This window comes from Papilio xuthus, unplaced genomic scaffold (assembly GCF_000836235.2).
Source record: "Papilio xuthus unplaced genomic scaffold, Pxut_1.1 DF825017.1, whole genome shotgun sequence".
In the NCBI taxonomy this organism is placed as follows: domain Eukaryota; kingdom Metazoa; phylum Arthropoda; class Insecta; order Lepidoptera; family Papilionidae; genus Papilio; species Papilio xuthus.
The window spans coordinates 4989958-5011643 of NW_013533632.1; the positions used below are offsets into that span (position 1 = coordinate 4989958).

At 33.8% G+C, this 21686-nt stretch overlaps 2 protein-coding genes and 1 long non-coding RNA gene across 6 annotated transcripts in view; all 3 read left to right on the forward strand.

Annotated features, from left to right (window-relative positions):
* The first annotated feature begins 3219 nt into the window (after positions 1–3219).
* On the forward strand, positions 3220–5548 carry LOC106126204 (uncharacterized). 2 transcript variants are annotated; one of them, XR_001228322.1, is made up of 5 exons: positions 3220–3452; positions 4222–4421; positions 4610–4754; positions 5117–5188; positions 5359–5548. It is a non-coding gene; the product is annotated as an uncharacterized LOC106126204 (long non-coding RNA). The 2 variants fall into 2 exon arrangements; XR_001228321.1 differs by lacking the exon at positions 3220–3452 and having other exon boundaries at positions 4015–4421.
* Positions 5549–8714: 3166 nt separating this feature from the next.
* LOC106126442 (mitogen-activated protein kinase kinase kinase 13) lies at positions 8715–12453 on the forward strand. Its single transcript, XM_013324119.1, has 7 exons — positions 8715–9081; positions 9540–9716; positions 9891–10089; positions 10172–10510; positions 10592–10729; positions 10859–11017; positions 11163–12453. Exons 1-7 carry the CDS (start codon positions 8904–8906, stop codon positions 11539–11541), a joined length of 1569 nt encoding a protein of 522 aa, XP_013179573.1. The 5' UTR covers positions 8715–8903; the 3' UTR covers positions 11542–12453.
* A 1487-nt stretch (positions 12454–13940) lies between these two features.
* LOC106126223 (uncharacterized) overlaps positions 13941–21686 on the forward strand; it is a 33780-nt gene continuing 26034 nt past the window's right edge. For 2 of the 3 annotated variants that reach the window (XR_001228331.1, XM_013323717.1), the window contains exon 1: positions 13941–14095. Coding sequence is in view for 1 of the 3 variants with exons in the window: in XM_013323717.1 (XP_013179171.1) it covers positions 13974–14095 (122 nt within the window). In the remaining 2 variants the exon portion in view is untranslated. Of the gene's footprint in view, positions 14096–15542; positions 15691–21686 lie in introns of those variants that run through there. The other variant, XR_001228332.1, reaches the window with a different exon arrangement.

Here is a 21686-nt window from a genome sequence, read left to right on the forward strand (position 1 = left end):
CATTTTGGTTTGATTGCTTTTGCGTATACAGTAGCAACAGTACAAACTAATGTGTTAAAAGGTTACTTACAAAAGCTACAAGAAGACATAACATAATAGTGGCGATTAAACAATCGCATCATGAAAAATCGGAGAAAAATCAATGACTATCATGAAGAATCTGGCTACTGGAAACCTTATTAATATAAATGCAAAAGTTTGGTTGGATCGACGGATGTCTATTTAACTCCATAAATTGCTATAGATTACAGTCTAGAATAGCACAAAGGCTAGAGACTCGGTTTTTATAAATTTCACGTGACAGTTGACCCAAGCGATTGCAAGCCTGATTAATATCTAGCTTAACTGTTGTCACCATGATTTTTTTTAGCAAAAGTTGAAACTAAATAGAACATTGTTTAACAGAACGACAGAGAAGCACGGTGGTATCATTTCAGAAGACATATATTACAGTTTATTCATCACTTGCTGTCGTCTGCGCCTCTGTCCACGCGGAATTAAAATAACTAGTAGCCAGTCTATGTGTTCCTCCACACTATGTTTTACTTTCAAGCCAAATTTCATAAAGATCCCTCGAGGAGTTCTGGATATACCTTCAAACAAGCATCCATCTAAATTTTCGCATTTATAATATTAGTAAGATTGTTTTTAAATATTTTAGTTTTAGGTTGCAATTTTTTTACGTCTAAGTACAGTTAATGTGCCTTAAAATGTTAAGCATATATGTAAATATTGTGACATGTGATGTGCGATATATTTGGACTAAGCGATTCCTGCTCTAACTACATTTAGGTACATTAAATATTTCATAATAAATCGTGGTCGCCATTGCTCTGAAATTTGACAATAATTGATTAATAATCAAGGTTTTTAGTAACTAAAATTAACTGTGTCAAATTTTTCATCCGTTTACGAGAAGTGTGGTGACGGAGTCATAATTTTACTACACTTTACTTTCTTATCCTTTCCTATGGTTAGGGGGTAAGGGGAAGTGGATTTGACGGAGGAAGGATTGCATAAGAAGGAGAAATATTTTTATTCTGTGCGCTTGTGTCGAAAAAAGTAAACAACGCAATTGCAATCGTGGATGTCTTTGGCGACATGACACTTCTTTACACAAGGAGACTTGAGAGTTGTTACTTTTGAGAGAATTGACTTCAGCTCGCGTTTTATTTTTGAGTCTCGACTTGTAAAAATAACTAAAATACAACCTTTCTTTATTGACCTAAGGAAAAACCTTAAGTTTTTCTATTAATTACCATCTTAATTATTAAAGCCGCTGGCGCAGCAACCGAAAACGGATCTTGGCCTTCGACACAAGAAATCGTCCAATTACCATAACCCTTGGTAATACGCTACTGTTATTTTGTCATTCAATAATGTTTTACTACATGTTTTGAGCTGGACCGTCATCAGCAAAGACTCGAGGTAAAATGCTATTGGGGACATATTATTTCAATGCAATGAATAAAGAAGATCATTCGGAAGAACAAGTTGTGGTAACTTGCATGATGACGTCGTCTTTTTTATCGGTAGGTATTAAACGTTTAAACCAAAAAAAATAGTCAAGAAATATTTAAGTCATCATCATCATCATAACTAGCCTAAATTTGTCCACTGCTGGTTGTAGGCCTCCCTCATCGATTGCCACAATGCCCGGTCCTGTACCGCCCGCATCCAGTGCACTCCCGCAACCTTGACCAGGTCATTGTGCGGGAGGCCTACCTACGCTGCGTCGACCCGTCCGCGGCCGCCACTCAAGGACTTTTCGTCTCCATCGGCCGTCCGGTCTCCGGGCAATGTGGCCGGCCCATCGCCACTTCAGGTTTGCAAGTCTTCGGGCAATGTCGGCAATATTTAAGTAGTGTTTGTTAATTGATTTATTTATTATATTTCAGGTTAGTGCAAATTGGCAACATTTATATTATATGTTTGGCACTCACCGTGTACGGCGGATACATCACCAATGACGTAGCGGCAGTTTTATAATCCCCTAATAGTATCTCAAAATTGGTATGTTTGCGTATTCAAGTGCAAATACCAAATTCGAGATACCTTTAGGGTATTACAACAACATAACATCGGACATCCAAAAGTAGAAAAGCAGTTGATATATTTTTAAATGTGTGTCTTTTTTATTGATTTTTTTAACATATAGACCGACCAAGTTATGTGACCCATTGAGCAAAAGTCGAACTACATTACTTCAATAGCTGGCATTGTCAAATAGTCTATCCTATCGTGGTTTTATGTTTTAAGTGCATATTTTCTGGCAGAACTACTCAATTGATTTTAGACCTTTACTTTGAATAATATTTAATACGAGGCGGCGGGTTCATGTTACCTTAGCCTTTATTAAGTACATTTCCTTGGTTGACACTATTCACAATAAACAAGGTGAGCCAAATTATCTTCATCAATTGTATGAATGGTCTCCTAACGATTTCTCAGCTTTTGTATTTTGTGTAGCCTATCACAAATTCTTGAGAGAAGTTGTTATAAGGATGTGCTTTAACACACTTTAGATGAGATAAAAATGTCTCCGCGATTGAACAATGCCGGATCTATGACAATTTTCTACAACAGTGCAACATATTTAATTAAAAATGATATTTTATTATTATAATAGGGTTGTTAATAACTTTTCTCCGTCTGGGTGGTTTATCGAATTATTATTATTTATAGTTAATTGTGTTTAATATTTTCTATAATGTAATGTAATAATAATTTTGTAATTTGACTTTAATCACAACAGGTTTCCCAATGGAGATATGTCGAATATCATAATGCGCAGCAGTTCTCTGAGACATTTCATTGTTAGTATTTTCGTATGCCCATAGTCAAATACTGAGGCTGAGATGTCTTCAGAATACTGCTGTTGTAATAATCAACACAACCAGATCCAGAGAAGATGGAATAATACAAATTTAAATTGAGATATATAATTACATGTGCAACTGCATGTGTGTGTCCGAGGAAGTCAATTTCTCCATTAGGTACTTTAATTTGTCGTCATACTTTGATTTGTCGTGAAATATCGAAAACAGGTACTCGCTGCTGCCGTTTTGATGTATATTACGGTTCGAATATTTGATAATTTTATACAAGTATCGTAAAATTTTAATTAAAATCAAAACCAATTATTTTAATATGAACAATGAGTTGCGACTATTACTAATTGTTTAATTTTCCTTTTTGGGGGGAGTGCAAGTTAGAAATGGTTGGCACTCACCGCACACGGCGGGGTGATTTCAAAATAATTGGAGCCGTGTGCCTTCTCATATTTCCATATTGAAGTGTGGGAAGTGATAAAATAATTAACGTAAATGCTACTTTTTTGAACTAATAATACAATGACCTTTTCAGAGACAGGAATATAGTAAAGAAAACTGTGTGTCAAAACGGAAGGCTTCTTCTTCAACCGCGCTTACGAAGCTAGTACCATTTCAAAGGTAAGTGAAATAGTATATATAATTATGTTCAATTCTTCGTCCAATGATATTTTGAACAAGGAAGAATAAAAAGTTCTCATCTATACATATATGCAATTGCACAACGAAACAGATGTCCAATGGATGTCTTTATTAGCTGATTTTATTAAGCACTAATGATTTAGGTTAGCAGATAATTGATGCCGCCGATGAAACATTGTAACTCCTATAAGTATAAACATTGACGTAGTCGGGACTAGGGTCGTGAGAGTAAATGTCAATTTTGCCATATATATTATTATACTTACCGTAGTCACATGATAAACCATCCCAATTTTTGTCGACAGCCCTTCTGCGACGTAGCCTGCGCTACAATATCGACGTGATGCTACGCCGTAGCACAGTGTTCAAGATCCAGTAACTTCTTAATCTTTTCTCTAATTTAACTACCTGCGTTTTTGTTTAATATTAATACTTATTTGATTATTTTTCTGATATTTTGATATTTTATTTCTTACAGCTTATGGGTTTCCCATTCATTCCCCTTATATGTACTAATAAATATTTTTTCGTTCTTGAATATGTATGCATTTTAGGTTAACATATTTTCATGGACTGGTTATTTTTGGTGTCCTTAGAAACTAGTTAATCTATGTAGTTTACGTTTCCTTAGCAAACTCGGCGATTAAATTGTTCACTAAGTATACTAACATAATAGCACAGTAACATCGAGAGAAACGTTTGCACGTGAGATGACGCGGGGTGCCCTTAACATCTTTGTGAAATCTAGCTATCTGCAGCGACTGACGACGCGAGCATCACAGACGCAACGCACTTAACCACATTGACCTCGCCCATGTGTTTCTACACTCGATTTGCACTTCGGAATTTCAGTATGAAGATCATCTTGATGTAGAACACATGGTTGAAGTTCACGCTCAGATTGTGCATCTCAACTAGTTGTCTACGCAGCCAACACAAGCATCTCAGGTATAACACACGTTTCGAAACCATAGGTAACTTGAAAGAAGTGAGAACTAAAGCTCCGTTAATTATAATTATATAATTATTGAATAAAGGCTTCTACGCCACGAATAATGACAAAGGTTATTTGAGGACTATTTTGTTAAGTACTAAAATTTATATCTGTTTGGTGACCCACAACTTTCATTTCATAGGACTACATTCTGTGGACCCAAACGTAAGGACTGGCATCAGATTTCACCGAGGGCATGGCGAGGAGACTACACGGCTTAATAATGGTGGTCCCAGACATGCAGCAGCAGCGTACGACCTAAACAAAGTCTTCATACGTGGTTCAAAGTAAGTGTAATCTGTTAAAAGAACTCGAATCAAAACAGCAATATCATCTTCATTAGGGTTATTGTTGCTGTCACAAACTAGCCTGAATAACATTTAACTAAGCTTCATTAGGTTGAGATACCGTTTCGTATATTATTTCGTATGAAGAGGAGTACAAAATAATTGCTTAACATGAAGTTTTTCTATTTCGACCGCGGAGAAATATAAATAGGTCTAGATCGAATACTGATTACAGCCCATATACTCTTTGAAACAGCTTTGATGAGACAATGAATACGACTGTTTTGTTTGTGCTTCAATGTTAATGATATTCGAGGTAGGTACTAGTCATTCCTACCGTTAAATTGTGTGTTATATTTCAGCACAATCCCTGTAGTCAGCGCTACGTGACTTCGACGACACCTGGACATGTCGCATCACAGAAACACCGTTCTGTAAGTACCTTTTATTCATCTTAAAAATTAAAAGTTTCAAACGCTTATGACAAAGTAACCTATTAAAAATTTACTTGTATTTTGATATTTCCTATATTTTAAATAGGAATACAAAGCAAACTTTCTAGCGTTTTACAGTTTACTTGGTTGATACAATTTCTACGTTATAGGTTATCGCGGACCAATCATCTGCGCAATCTGCGCCATCACTCGGAGATGCCTTGGAGTGAACGTCTCGCCTTCGACAGATTGACGATTCGGCGGCGCCGGCGCCTAGTGAACAACTCGCTCAACTCGTGGGCCGCATGCCGTCAATTGGTATTATTTACGATTCTAATATTGTTACAGCAAGTTTATAATATGACAGTTCACTAAGTAATCAACATATTTTCCTCATAATTCGTTATTTCTTTATTATGTTACATTGTATTTCCCGCCCATTGAATTAGTTTTTCTTGGCGAAAATGTTCAAAATAGTCATTAACTATTATCTTTTTTTCAAATTAAAATAATTAAGATAGTATATTTATAACTTGTTAGATAACATCCCTGTGTACATTATGCTTAATATGTTTTATTATATAATAATATAAAATGTTGTTAGAGAAACTATTTACAGTTAAAGAAAGGGTCCGGAGGATATCTTTGCTAAGTGTTTATTACCTGGGATCACTTTATTTGATGTTACATTGTGTACCATTCAATTGGCATCAATTAAAGTATTCAAGGGTAATTACCATTCTCAGTCGCAACATCATTACTATATACTTTAGTGCAAGTTAATTTCAACATTGTTGAGGCTATGTACATAACAAAGAAGACAGGCTAGTTAAACTAAAATGTTGTAGTTACCTCAAATTATTTTTATTGATGTTATATTGCGTTTCAGACGAAATAACATCAGATTAATTGTTTGAGGGTACTATCGCAATGCCAGCGACAGAACAACTACAGTGTACTTTTCACTTGTTATTCTATGTCAATTTTTATCTGAACAGTATATCATTGTACTTTTTTTATATTTGTAAAAATTAAGTGGTATGAGAATGGTATTTGTGTTAAGAACTAACTGGTGCTCACGACACCGTCCGCACGGAATAAAAAAAAACATGATTAGTAGCCTATTTATTCTTCCAAACTATGTTCTATATGTATGCCAAATTACATCGAGATCCGTTCAGCTATCCATCCATCCATTCATCCATCTAAACATCCGCATTGATATTATTATTAAGATAAACATGGATGAATTGCGTCACGAAACTTATCTGAATCTAAGTCGGGTAATTTTAAAATTTTGTTCGTTAATTTCTTATTTACGTAATGATTATGTAATGCATGTTATGTTCTTGTAAAATAGTTATAAGCTAGTGGATATACAACTTTGTATGTATTTGTTATTATATAACCTTGGATATATGCGTTAACGACGCAATAACAATACTTGAGGAGTGTTAAGGTTACAAATACACCAGACAGAACATCCATATGGGTACCAAAAACTAGAAGACATTGTAAAGTGTTGTCTTTATTTCTTGTTTAATATTTATAAGTAGTACAAAACTTAGTTTTAATACTTTGTTTTTATAATAGAAAAATTGCATTTTGTTTTCTAACTTGTACACTACTCGTAATGCCTAAATTAACTCCACAGATGTACTTATTATTGTTACATGACCTGCTTGTAAATTGTTATAATGATAATAAATAATTTGAAAATACCGATGTTTTAATTATTTACATTTTCCTCTTATTATCACAGAGTAAATCTTATTTATGGAACGAACACAGGTAGAACACTACTATCCAGATGAAGTATTATATTAAATTAACTGATCCTGAGTCCTAGAAACTTGATATTTTGCATAGAGGTTTCTGTTACTACTTTGGCGAGCACTAAGATACGATATTAAGAAATTCAACTATGTGGCGGTCTGAAGTTTGTATTGCTATGTGGTTCCTTTTACACAATTATTTAAAAATTGACATAAACACTTTTACAATAAATAATTAAGTTCTTGCTTAGTACTGCTCGTATACGTTGAAACAGAAACCACTAATCAAAATTAAACATAAACGATTATAAGTTATTTGTGAAACCAATCACAACATGGTTATATGTGAATTATCATAAAATATAGGCTTTATTACGAAACTCGATAAGGATAAGTCGACAACTTTGTATCTTAGGCTAGATCGAAACGAGTCCGAAATTAGACTACAGCAATGACCTTCATGCATCGACAGGCTATCAGCCGTGGTTTTTTTGTACCTATTTGAATTTTGAAAATTTGGAGCTATAGTCAAACAAAGATAGATAAGATAGAGAATAGATGGGCCTGGCCAAGCACGAAAAATTTAAAAAAGAGCCGGTAGTATATATATCGACAAAATTTATATAAAAACTAGCGGACCCGACAGACGTTGTCCTGTCTACACGTCTTTAATTTGAAAATTTCAAACTTTTTTTAATAAGCTAAAACATTCTGGACAAATTCGAATATTATTTAAAATTTGACACTGCGATGGTAGCGCCTTCTGTCGGATCCAATGTAAAACATACCAAAATGAACAACTACTAATAAATTAAAAATTAATTAAAAAAACATTGTCCAGCGGACAAAATTGTGAATCTAAACCATTCCCATATCCCCTTGAACACACACAAAAAATTTCATCAAAATCGGTCCAGTCGTATGAGAGAAGTTCAGTGACATACACACTCACAGAAGAATTATATATATAAAGATTGTGCAGCGCCCTATCGGGCGCATAGAGGACGCCAAAAGTCTTATAGTTTTGTTGAAATAATTGACGGTGAAAAACGAAGGCGCTTGTCGTAAGTAATCGTGCTAGGCCTACTGAACCATTGAGAGGCGCTGCTATGGCGGTTGTTGCCTACTTAAACATAGAAAATTACATGACAGTTACTGAAAAATTTGATCTTGAGACATTTTTTGACGTTGACAGGGGGGCGCTAGTGAGCTGTCAAAAGGCGTTAGTTTGGGTTATACCCAACGATTCACAGCTTTGTAGATCTATAAAAACAAAGATAGAATTAACTGTAAGGAACTATGACAGACATTTTAAATCGGAACGAAACAAAAGCTGTCAATGAAGCCAAGCAGCAACCAGTTCATATGTAACATATGTATACAAAATAATTACTATGTGGAATCTAAATCAAAAATCTAATTCAGTTTCATTGATCTTTATAAATGGATGTGTTGTGTCTTGGAAATGACAGCTTCTGCTTCGTTTTGACTTAACGCGCCTGTGGAAATTCCTGTCAGTTAATTCCATCTCTGTTATTAGTTCAAATCCTTACTTATTATCCTTATGAACAGCAACTGTTAGCGCCAAATTGCCAAATCAAATATGCACAAATTACCTCGATTTGTAGCCTATCCACCAGCCGTCAGTAAACCGTCAGTGTTCAACAAAGAGTATATAAATTCAATTTTAATTGTTACTCTTTGATCGTTTTCTTTCACTCATTCACTCAGTAAATTCAGTCTATACTTACTACTCTTTGACTCAGTCAGTTCATTCGTCGATGTCGAATTAGTTCAAATTCGATCGCAGATCACAATTTTCAGTTTCGTGAAGTGTCGTACCGCTTCATGATTAATTTTCATCAGTTTGTGCGATCAGCAATGAGCTGCGGATATTAACATCATAACAAAACCAAAAAAGAAGCTCACGAGTGTGCAAGATGGAGGAAGATATGGTAGATAATAGTACAGTTCGCATTATTATTAAAGACGAAGATTCAGTCCTTGAAAGGTCAGCCATTGCAAACGAACAAGATTCGTGTTGGCCTGAAAAAATGATGCGGTGCATATATAATTTAGCATCATACTTCCGGAAGCCAGATATAAAATGTGAAAACGGTAAGTCATATAATGTATTGATTGATCTCCCTAGGTACCGCAGGATGCAACTCCCGGCGCATTCAAGGTCGCTGCGCCACGCACGTTTACAAGGACGCAGCTTCATTGATTTTCTATTTATAGCCTCCCAATATCTCAATATGCTCTATTACATAGATTATTATGTTACATACGTTTAAATGTTAAAAATTAAAGATTTTTACGGAACTATTCGTTTAAACACCATATTTGTATCTTAAATATAATTTATGTTTTTTATATGTTTACTACGCTATTCTATTCCATGGGAACCATACATTTTTTTAAAGAAAAGTGGCCTATGTGCTTTTGAAAGGAGACTGTAGGCTATTGTGCACTTACAAATGAAAAAATCTATATTTGTACCAAACTTCAGCCATTTTTATTGTTGCTAGCTGTTAGTTTTTTTTATTTTTTTAAGCAAGTTATAATCTTTGCAGAAGAAGTTTGGGAGGTTCCTTATGAATCTATTACTGACCATGTATACATTGGATCTGGAGCCCAAGGAGTAGTATACAGGGGTATATTGCGAGGAGAGATGGTGGCTGTCAAAAAGCTCACAAAAAAGTCAGAAACTGATATCAAACATCTTAGGAAGTTGAACCATGAGAATATTGGTGTGTATTTTAAATTGAAACCAATGTGAATTATTTAGTGCAATGTTTTGTTTGAAAATTTCGCTTGATTTCTTAAACACAAACTAAAATCTCTTGTAAGATTTGACTTTTTAACTTAATTTCATTAATGCATCATGCATTCACATTAAACTTTTAATATTGTATTTTGGGCAGTTCGATTCCGTGGTGTATGCAGCGAGCCACCATACTGCATTATTATGGAGTACTGTCAGTATGGACGTCTGTTTGAATTCCTGCATAGTGGCGTCAGTTTCACTCCTAGCCAGATTCTGAAGTGGGCTAAGGAAATTGCCCAGGGTATGAGCTATCTTCATAGCCACAAGATTATACACCGTGACTTAAAAAGTCCCAAGTTAGTGTACATTTATTTAAAATCTAAATTAATTTATTTCTCACATTGACCAGACAGTGATATTTTAATTATTTTGTTTTAGTCTTTTGATTGCGGATAATTTAGTGGTGAAAGTTAGCGACTTTGGTACTAGTCGCGAATGGAATGATGTTAGCGAGATAATGAGTTTCACAGGCACGGTGGCTTGGATGGCACCGGAAGTGATACGCCATGAGCCATGTTCTGAGCGGGTTGATGTATGGTCATATGGTGTTGTATTGTGGGAGTTGCTCACTCAGGAGGTTCCTTACAAGAGTCTTGAGACTCATGCAGTGATGTGGGGAGTCGGAACTGACACTATTTCACTCCACATCCCATCCACCTGCCCGGACAGCCTCCACTTATTGCTGAACCAGTGCTGGAGTCGCATACCACGTAACAGGTAAGTGTCTGTTGACCTTATTGATTTCTATATCTTATCTAAAATTAATGTCATTATTCTTATTTTCTTTTTTGTATGCAGGCCACCATTCAAGATCATTTTGGCGCATTTGGACGTTGCTGGTGATGAACTGAACGCAATGTACTTGGACCGCTTCAGCGAAATCCAAAGTGGTTGGCGACAGGAAGTGCGCCATAGCATGGAGAAAATGTATGCAAGGTGAATATGCTTAGTATAAGTAAAATACCAGATGTGATGTTAATAAGCTGCATATAACATTAACCATATAATATGTTAAAATCTTAATGTTTATATCTAATCTCAATATCATAATTTTTTTATTAAAAGACCCGAGCAGCTGCAAGCGCAAGAGGCAACCAAGCGTCGCGAAGAAGAGAAACAAGCTCGCCGAATGTATGAGAAGCAATTGATGCGCGCTAACGAACTGTACATGGAGGTGTGCTCCGTCCGCCTCCAGCTGGAGCAGCGTGAGAAGGATATTGCCGAGTGAGTGCTTCATCTATATTCTTTCTACCATCTAATATTAACTAAGTGTAGTCTCAAGTATTTTGGTGGGGATGTGGGGATACTAAAGTAGACATATTTACGTAATTTATATTTAATAGACTTTAAATTATATATTTCTAAACAGGCGCGAAAAAGCTTTGAAGAACTGCCACTGCAAATCACGCAAGAAGTTTAAGCAGTACAATCGTCAGACGTCTACGTCATCTGATGGAGTGAAGGTTCCATCGCCATGCAAGCAGCCCAACAATGATGCTCTGCGCCGCCGCAAGAAGAAGCAGCCGCAGCCGAACCCTCACGCTCAGGTGCTGGTGAACCTTGTCAACTCGGAGACCGTGTCCATCGCAGTTCTTGATGACCGCACTGGCTGCGAATGCGACAACATCATTGACAACAACAACATTGAAACTATGCTGCCGATGAAAGATTCCTTTGTTGAGGCCAATGGCAATGATGTTAAGGACATTGCCTGCAATGTTCACTTCAATAAATTGTCCCTCGTGTAAACTCACTTTTAAAGTCTATTCACATTTTGAACAGCTCTATGCGGCGGCATAACATTTCTCATTCATATGTATGTCATTGATTATTTACTTAATATAGGATATAACAGTATTAGTACTGTTGATGCATTTTCAAAGTAAATCACTTGCATCTCTTTTCTGTATTTAATGTGTTTGTATGCCATTTAGAATGGTTCTAACTTAGAATATGACTTTGATAAGGCACTTGTGTGGATTTCTACGTTCTTATAGTGAGTTACACTGGCCTAAAAGTTTACCTAATTATTTCAGTATTATTTGTTGATATTATTATTTAATTTCTACTTTAGTTCCTTAGTTTTTATATTATTTTGTTGATATGAGTTGAATCTATGACGAATGAAAGGAAATTCATTAAAAAATGGGTAACATTCCTATGACAAGTTTTGTACTTTTTGGGATCAATTCTATATTGCTATTTAAAGAAATAGAGGCATTTCTGCCGTATTTATTTGGTATAATTTATTTTGTGTTTACAAGAGCTTTTCTATTTTATATGAATAAAAATTATTTTTGTACTGTGGTTTTCGAAGCAGAAATTGTTACAAGGGGGGAATTTTTTATAGAAAAATAAAATTGGTTTTGCAAACTGGAAGACATGGTATTAGATTACTCGGCTGTAACAATTTTTGTCTGGAACAAAGAATGTGTGAGATTTACAAAGATAGAAGTATTACTTCGAGTTAAGAAAACAATCTCAAAATATTTCTAATAGTAAAAAATTTTTTTATGTCTTTATTTTTACTTTGTATTTTTATATTTTTTTTTAAGTATTTTTTATTATGTCATTCCTAACTATTCTGTCTGAAATGCAAATTATATAATATATAGCTGCGTGTTAAATGTTAGTAATAAATAAAAAAAAATTGATGTTTACTGTTAAGAAATAAAAGTTAATGTTTCACCTTTGAAGAGATGTGCTTAAATTATTTTCTTTAGCTTATTAGATGATATACTAAAGGCAGTATAGTTAGCAGCGGCAAATGATTATGACTTAATTCTATTACATAAGTAGACTCAAAATAATAGACTGTATCTAGTCTGAACTTTTGATGAATCTTTACTGTTTACGATATTCTTCTTAGAAATGAAATGTACTATTTTTGATCTTAAATATTATAATAGATGAAATAAAATGAACACATAATTGATGTTTCTTATATAATTATTAATGTAGTAGTATAGTAAAGTTCAGTAGAAGTAATTTAGATGTTGAAATAGAATTACATATATATTTCCAATTTACATTAAATATTATAGAATAGTCCCTTATGTAATTCATGACGATTATACTGTTTATATAAACGATTACGTTAAAGTGAAAATATCCCAATAGATTTAGACTTAATTTCTTCTCTGTCTATCAAAATTATATACATTCCAAAATCTTTACAATTTTCCAGCGCAGTGTTTTATTTAAGTGTCTATGCTCAATTTTTTCTCTCGTCACTTAAATGTCTAGTCATAAATTAGTCTAATTTAAATATTTTGTGTAGTTTTAGACAATGTAGATTCAATTTATCGAATAAAGATCTCATGAAAAAATGTTATTGTTTGATTTCAAAGTGCATTAAAATCCCTAAATTTTTATTTGACCCAAAACATCGATATTGTTACTGTTTCTTCTTTGTGGTGTTAAGACAATGAAATTTTGTTTGACAAAACTTTTGATACAAGTTCATTCTGTTTGACAATACTATCTTACATCTTGACAATAATAACATATAAATTTTCCTTGAAAATATATCAAACACGTCGAGCAAAGGTAAATCGTCGATTAATATAACAGATATTATAAAAGAAAGTACTTAACTTCAGCTATAGTTTGAATAATAACAAAAGATTTTTTTTCTTTTGCGTAATTATTACTCAATTTTAAGGGAATTCTTCCGCAGAGAACAGGTAGTTTTAAATACAGTCCACGGCAGCATTTACTGCTGCACGAATGATACGTTGATCGGTGCATTACCACGGCCATACAGAAGGCAGGTTTAAAGTGGAAGTATTTCTGCGTTACATTTGATGAGTTTGGTATCATAATCTAAATTCAATTCATCACATTTACAAAAGGTGCATAGAAATTAATAAGCAAGCAAGAAAAATAGTATTTATTAATTTATATGCAAGAAAATAAATACATCTACAGCTCAATTATATTATTTTATGTACAATATACATAAAAATATATTAAATAATTTTCAATCGTTTAATTAACACGATGAACAAGATCAGCTGTTTAAGTAAGAGAAGAGTGATGATATTGGCGAAATATTTGCATCGTTTGAAATTCGGGCTGCGCATGCTACATTTTTTAGTATTATTTATAGAAAGTCTGCGGGCGGGAGTCGGCGCGCGCACTCGGTGTGGCGCGCGCGGGCCGAGAGCACTGGAGCCCCATGGAGCCCCCAGCGTTCCCCGCCGGCGCCGGCGGCCTCCAGACCGTGAGGGCTGCGCCCGGTAGTGACGCCGACCTTGTACTCCCTCCGCCTAACGGCACACCACCTTTCCACTACGTATGGTATGTTCTATTTCTAGACAGAATTTCCCTAAATCGTAAATTTGACTTATACATACAGCGTGTTTTATTTTATATGTGTTTGGTTATGGTTAATTTCTAGTTAAATCGTCACAGCTGACTAAAATCATAGCGGTTTAGATTTGCCGGGACGATTTTGAGATGTATGACTAAGCTCATTGAGTGCACAGTGATTGACGTATGGCTGGAGAGCGTTCGCGTCGCGCCGGTAAGCGTTGTTTATTTTTCACACGTCGAAGCGTATAAATACAGACCAGGAAGCAGGTCATCACAGATATTCGATACTCAGTCCCTCGTACAGTATTGTTATATTACATGTTTCAAATAGAAAAAATTATAAAATGATTTGGGGTAAAAATGATGAGCCGTGACTGGGAAAGATTCTGTTATAATGAAAATAAATGTCAGGTGTGGTTTGATTTTTTAACTTACGTTTAACCAACATTTGCGTAAACATTCAACGAATTTTTTTTTCTATTATCAAGTTTAGGAACAGAAAATATAGAGCTCGATCGTCTATAGTCGATAATTTACGTGTACCTTCACTTGTAGAACATTTATTCAAAATTTTAACTGAATGTTGAACGTTAAATTCAGTAATTTGTTTTCAAATATAATAATTTATTATCATTTTGAAGATGTTTAAGCTCGCGTATTTTGTATTTATATTTAGTTAATCCCTAAACATAATGTAACTAAATTTAAATGATCGTAGTACGTAGTATTGGAATAATAACCACTTTGTTATATCAAAAATTGTAAAATTTATCCCTACATACCTGAATTACTTCTTACCAAAAATAAATTTGAGGTTATCAGGAACGTTGCTATTAGCTCGTTAGCCGTTTGCCATCTGGTGACATAATAGTAAACTAAAAACTAATGTGCTATCTCTAAACATATTTTGATCACGCCATCTATCAGTGGATTTATGAAACTTTAATAAAATATCGATTTTTTTTTAATAATCTACTCAATAAAATTGGTTTCTTTTGTTATAAGATAAATCAAAGAGTTCTTACTGTCCTGTTTCGATCATTTTCGGTAAAAAATCTGTGTATCGGACTACCTTCCTTCACTTCTATAAAAATATAAATACCTTGATAAACCTTAATGAAAGGGGATAAAAATTTATTAATAACATAGATTATTAATAGTTTATGCAAATAAGTAGCTTTTCTTATTGTGTCATATAACTAAATGAGCATTTAAATATCAATTGGTTTTTTCATCTTGAAATTACTTGTTAAACATTTTTGATTATTGTCAATTGTCGTATAGTGAACGCGTCTTCGATTTTTTTCTAGACAGCCTAGATAGTAACGAGAAAAATAATCTTAGTTTACTGCAAGGAATAATCCATCTTACATCTCATAATGTGGCGTCACACGATAAACAAATAGCGGCGCTGGCATCGCACCTACAGAAATATCTGGCGGCTCGCAGCGCGCACAGTCCGCGCCCGCGCCTTGCCATCGCGAACTCGAAGCGAGATGCGCTCCCGTCATGGGCAGCAATTGTTGTAAAGGCGACGCAGCTGGGAGACCGATCAAGTCAAGCTCCTCCATCTACAGCAGGTATTTGTGGCTGGCCATCTTCCTCGGCCAAGAGTTGCGCGGTGTGCCCTGGGTACTGCGCGCGCTGACACCCTGGCCGTACGTAGTGTATCATCAGTGCTGTCTGCTCGGCTGCACTGCAGCACTGCTCCCTCAGTCAACTACTGTATTAACTGTTGCCAAATATTATTCATTAAAATGTTCTAAAACACACGTGAATTGTAATAATAATCATTTTACATCATCGTAAATCACGCAGGCCGTTATATGTTTTTCATGTAGCATTTCGCATTGATGTCGTGTTAGTTGTTATTGTTGCTTCAATGTTATTTATGTATTAAATAAAAAACGGCTAACAGAATTACGTATTATTTAAAACTATTTTGGAACAAAAATTAACGAAACATTAAATGTGGAATAACAGTAAAAAACTTCTGTATATATTATGTCTAAATAATAAGCATCTTTATGTATTTAAATAAAAATTATTGTGCGTTCTAGGAATACTTTTTCATAATAATTTAATTAATCTATATTCTAGTAAAATTTATAAGTAATTAAGTTCATCAAGGATGTCCGGACTGGTGACCGATACCCTGCTATCGCGGTTACTTTGTCAGAAAATATGTAAAACCTACTTCAGTAACTGTACATGACATACAATAAAAAAAATCGAACAACATGACAAGTACGTACCTATCTTTAAAAAAAATCATCCATGATGGGGGCCACGGATTAATAACAACCAAGCTCCCCATAAGCGGCTGTGATGATTTTTCACAGAAGGCGCTATTGATTTATCATATTTAATTAAGTTTGACTTATGACCGGGACAGATAAAAAAAAGTCATTAAGCGTTAATTTAAATAAGCATTTATAGTGACACATTACGAACACAATGTTTAAACTTTTGGCACAGCGAACTTGTTTTACAATACTGATTGCAACAATTCGGTTTTTGTTCCTTCTTACACTATAATTTATGCTTATTTATTTATTTTTATGGATTAATTTAGCTATTTTTGTATAATAATTAACCTTTCCAAGACAACATCTTCGTTCTTTATTGTCGTTAAAGAAACAATTAAATTTCTTTGAATTATAACGAAATAAAAAATTATAAGAGTCACGCTCAAACGCTTCGCGATCGGCTGCTTTTGTTATTTCGTCTGCAAGTGCGTACCCCAAACCAAACACGAAGTAAGAAATACGAGTAATAAAAATCAATATTGTTTTTTTTAATGGCTTGTTTTTTTTATTTAAGATAAGAAAATGTTGAAGAAGAAATAAAAAGATTCTACATTAAAAAATGTTTAAGTATCTTTGGGCTAAACGATGATAAATAAGTATCAAGAGGAAGGACCTTGTATTCGTTTTCGCGAAGTTCAAGTGGTTTCTAAAAACAAGAAAGCGTTCTTCAGATTGTTGTTCGAATGTTCTTATGTACACACTAATGTGGGTTTCTTTACAAAACAACTGTTACCTATTTACTTAGTATAAGCAGGCATTTGATAACGCAGCTGGCTCTTACACGACGTCCTACATGTAGAGAGTAATGTGTCAAAATACATTGCTATAAATACACTTCGTAGAAAACATCTTGATTGTTTAAAAATAGGTTAGCGAATTTAAGCTGGCTAAACACTGTTTTGTATGTAAAATTACTGCGTATCTTAGATTGGCTCTGGATTGTCACGGAAGTAGGCTCCTTTACCACACTTATCTAATCGTCCTTGACCTTGAAAGATCGTTGATCCGTTTACATTACATTATATTACATTATTAGGTTATTATAATAAAAAAAAATCGTACAAATTAAACATAAGAATGCATTAAGTAAAAAATTCAAATTTGTTTTTATACCGAATATTATTTTTTAACACAAACATTTCTAAATAAATGTCCTTTATGTAAATGCACTTGTGGCATTGTTTACGACTCGTCCATAAAGTTAAACCGGTTGTTTAAAATTAGTTTAAAGTCGAAACGGGCAGTTAACTTGCACGTAAAATATATAAAACAAAAAAGAAAGCATGAAAATGCCTCGTAAACTGAAATGAGAGCGTAACAACATCCCGAATGACGTTGCAAGGAAAACAACATCGTTGCATGAAGGAAATTCTCGCGTTCGAAAGTCGTAAAGTTTGGGACTATGGTAATGATGTTGTTTTAAATTTATTTCTCTATTAGATTATCTAAAGAAGACATTAACTTTAAATATTTTTATTTATTTATTGATCCCGACTTGACGCAATAATTAAAAAAAAATAGACGACATCCTTAAGGTAATTTGTTTGAAGTTGTAAAAATATTTTTCAAACACTAGATATTCGTCAATATCGTAACATGTTTTATTATATAAAATTTATCATTACATATGAAAATGGAACTTATTACAGCCTGATAAGAAAACTGCTCATTGAATTTAAAATTAAAATTTTATTCGAGAGAGGCGCGGACGCGTCGAATGGTTAAAATACTATTCATAGACAAGCTCCGATTATTTTTAAACTGATCGTAGATGGAGACAATGATTAAGACATATACTTATTATTTTTTAAATCCGAAATAGAATCTGAAAACGATTAGGCAGTTTTTTTTTTATTTTTTGTCTGTATTTGGAATGCCATGAATCCGAATTATAATTTTACGTTACTCTTCAACTACTTTAAGGTAATATCTTAGATTTACACCGTAAATTATAAGAAATATTAATCCTTGATTTAAAATGATGTGGTTAATATAAATTTGAGCGATTCTCTAGACAAGTTTTGCACAAAAAATGCAAATTATCAAACATTCAGTGGGAAATTGGTTTATTATATGATCTGTTACGATTAGAGAGATCATCACAATTGATTCTTTTGATAATCAAAAGCGGTTTGTTTGTATAACCCGCAAGATGTTATGTCGAATTGTTAATATTATTTGTTAAGACTTTGCTAAGACCGAATCATTTAAATCTGTGATAGATTTTACCGAGTCGTTTTGTCTTATGCCCTTTGTCTAAAGTCCTTAGGTCTAAGGTTATTTCCCATCTTAATTTCCTCTTAGGCACATAAGTTAAATGGGTATTCCCAAAAAAAACTCTTTGATATTACAGCCGTCACAAATCGAACAGTTCTAAGAGAATACATGAGAAATGGTTCATCAGTTGACCAATACAATTATCACGCCCTTGTTGCTATTCAAAATAGATGTAATATGAAAATTAGACCAGACGTTTAGCTTTCCAAGACTAAATAAATGGATTATGGAGTATCAGTTTTACGCTCATAAAGATACTGACATACGTAAAGTAGCGATGAGTACAATTTTATCGACGAATCAATATTTGGACGACGACTAAACGATACCTATTCGTTAGTATTGATATCGAAGGTGGAAATATAGACTAGTACGATATAAACTTGCAGACCACGAACGTATTCATAAAGTAATAAATACTCGAATACTTTATCGGTGGTTTCAGAACTGGCCTTAACACATCAATTACTCTATTTATATATCGTCAAAATTTTCCGATATTTATTGAGCCATTCGAAATAATTTAATTCATCAAGTCTTGGTTATAACAATAGTTTGTTTAACGAATTTGAACAAAGTAATTAGGCTACGTATTTGGCCGCGGCATTGGCGTCTCGTAACTGTATTATTTTTAGATGAGAACTCGGGTGGACGCAGACGCTTTGTGAAAATATTGCAAACTTGATGCGCAAGGTCACGGGTTCTCAATCAAGTTTTCTCGTTTTAATTAATTAATTCCGAATGACAGTATCTCCTGATACGAAAAAGAACTTAACATCTTAATGTATTTAAAATAAAATTAGTCCTAGTTAGATTTACTTAAAAAAATTCACTATGTAACATACATATAAGTTATACACAGTATAAGTTTAAAATACTGCGCAGAATACCGCCCCCGCTTATTCTAGACCTTTCGTAAAAGTAGGTTGCGCGCGCAGATGTCCGCGCCGACGATGGATATAACTTTAGCCTGGGCTTTATTGATTACGAAGTACTTTCTAGAAACATTTCAAATTATTACAATTAATTATATATAGTATCGTCTACTACTGTCAAAGTGTCTCGAATATACTATCGTTATCTCAAATAAGGTCTAAGGTAATAAAAATTAAGTAATTCCCGCGACGTATTTAGTTTGTTTCGTTGTGCGCATGCCTGTAAAAATCAATTAGCCCAGACTATCTAGGATATGTACCCCTACGTACGAACTTACCTGCTTCGTTGGAACATTGATCGTTTTACTTAATAAATGAAGCGCGATAATTGATGTAACAGATTCACTCAAACACATGTCTAAATATTTTCACTTCAATAATTATGAAGATATTGCTCATACCTTATGAGTATTTTATTATAAACTCATGACGATATTTAATAATAGATTGAAATGAGAAATATTGAGTCACTATTTTCTTATGGAGACTCATTATACCCAATGTTGCCTGTTGTAATTGGCAAAGGCTCTCTCAAATTTTATAGAAATTTCAAAGAACGGGAAGATGACGCTCGATTGAATTCTTCTTTTTATAACTTTACTTAAAACATTATTTACATTAAGGAACTTTTCGTTTTCGCGATACTTATACCCTTAAGGTTTCGTTTACTTATCGCTTTTTGGACCCTACTCTCAAAGATCAATCCTCTTGATTGGTTGTGAAACTCAATTCAAGTGACGGCCTTTGCTTATATGTGCTTATGATTCGAAAAGATGACGTCTTTAGGTCTTTGTTTATTACTTTTGAAACAATTTAAATCATTGTTATCTATGTTAGTGGTTATTATCAGTTTATTAATATGCTTCTTATATGAATATTCTATAAAAAACGCAGAGCATATTGACCAAGCGAGCAGTTTCGTTTCTGGTTAGTCTTTGATTCCATTGTTACACGTGCGTGCGCCCGGGCCGGGAATAAATAAACCAGGCCTGACAACTGACATACAAACGGATGTTATTCTGATTATGCACTTTGATGAATTTCCATTAAAGATATTTTTAACTTTTTTTCTTGTGGAATGAAAATGAATGAGACCTCATAGTTGTTATCTGACTGACTCAGAAACGAAGGTTATGTTTTAGCGCGTATGTATGTGGTTTTGTAGGCAGTTGAATGACTGGACCGATTTTAACCAGACAGTTGACATTCGATTTAGATTTTTCTATTTATACAGTCAATTGGGTTTATTGATTTTTTTCATACTAACTAGACATATCAATTATTAATAAACCTTGTTGTTCTGCTAAAGCTTGTCCAAGTTTTGGTATAATTAACCTTTTGGAGTTACATTTTTAAATATTTATGTGAGTCAGTCGAATTATGTTATAACTACTTTATCAAGAACACAATTTAGTAGTTCTAATCTTTAACGTAATATAAGTAGTACCTAGTCACATTTTAGTTGGCATTGTTTATTGGAGTGGTTCCATTTGATCTTTGCTCTTTAATAATGTCACCACTATTTCCATGTATTTAAACAGGAATTAAAATGTATGATCTTGATGCTATTAGAAGAAATATCCATAATAAAGGCCGATGTTTTTTTTTAGCCGCTGGATATAAATTGATAGAATATTGGGATAGTCTTGACTGGATGAAAGTTTGTGCCATAAAAATAAAAAAAATCTGATCTTATTAATAAAAATAACCATGCGTTTTTATTCAATTGATTTTGAGATATGTCTAAACGAAAACGCCAAGCGCTTTCATTCATCAAAAGTCTTACATCACGCGTATTTAGAGTAACTATAAAAGTTTGCGTAATCTTCCGCCTAATCCTACTAAGACATGACGGAGATAGAAATATAGGCCAACATTACTTAAATACGTCATGAAAGGAAGAAAAAGCAGACTCTTATCATCTCTTTTATATATTTATTGTCTCTTGTCACAGAGAGAATTCAAACAGTAAAAAAAAATCTAACTAAAAAAGAAGAATAGTATTGGTTGTGAGTATTAGGCATAAAAAGAATCAGTTTTTACTATAATTTATGT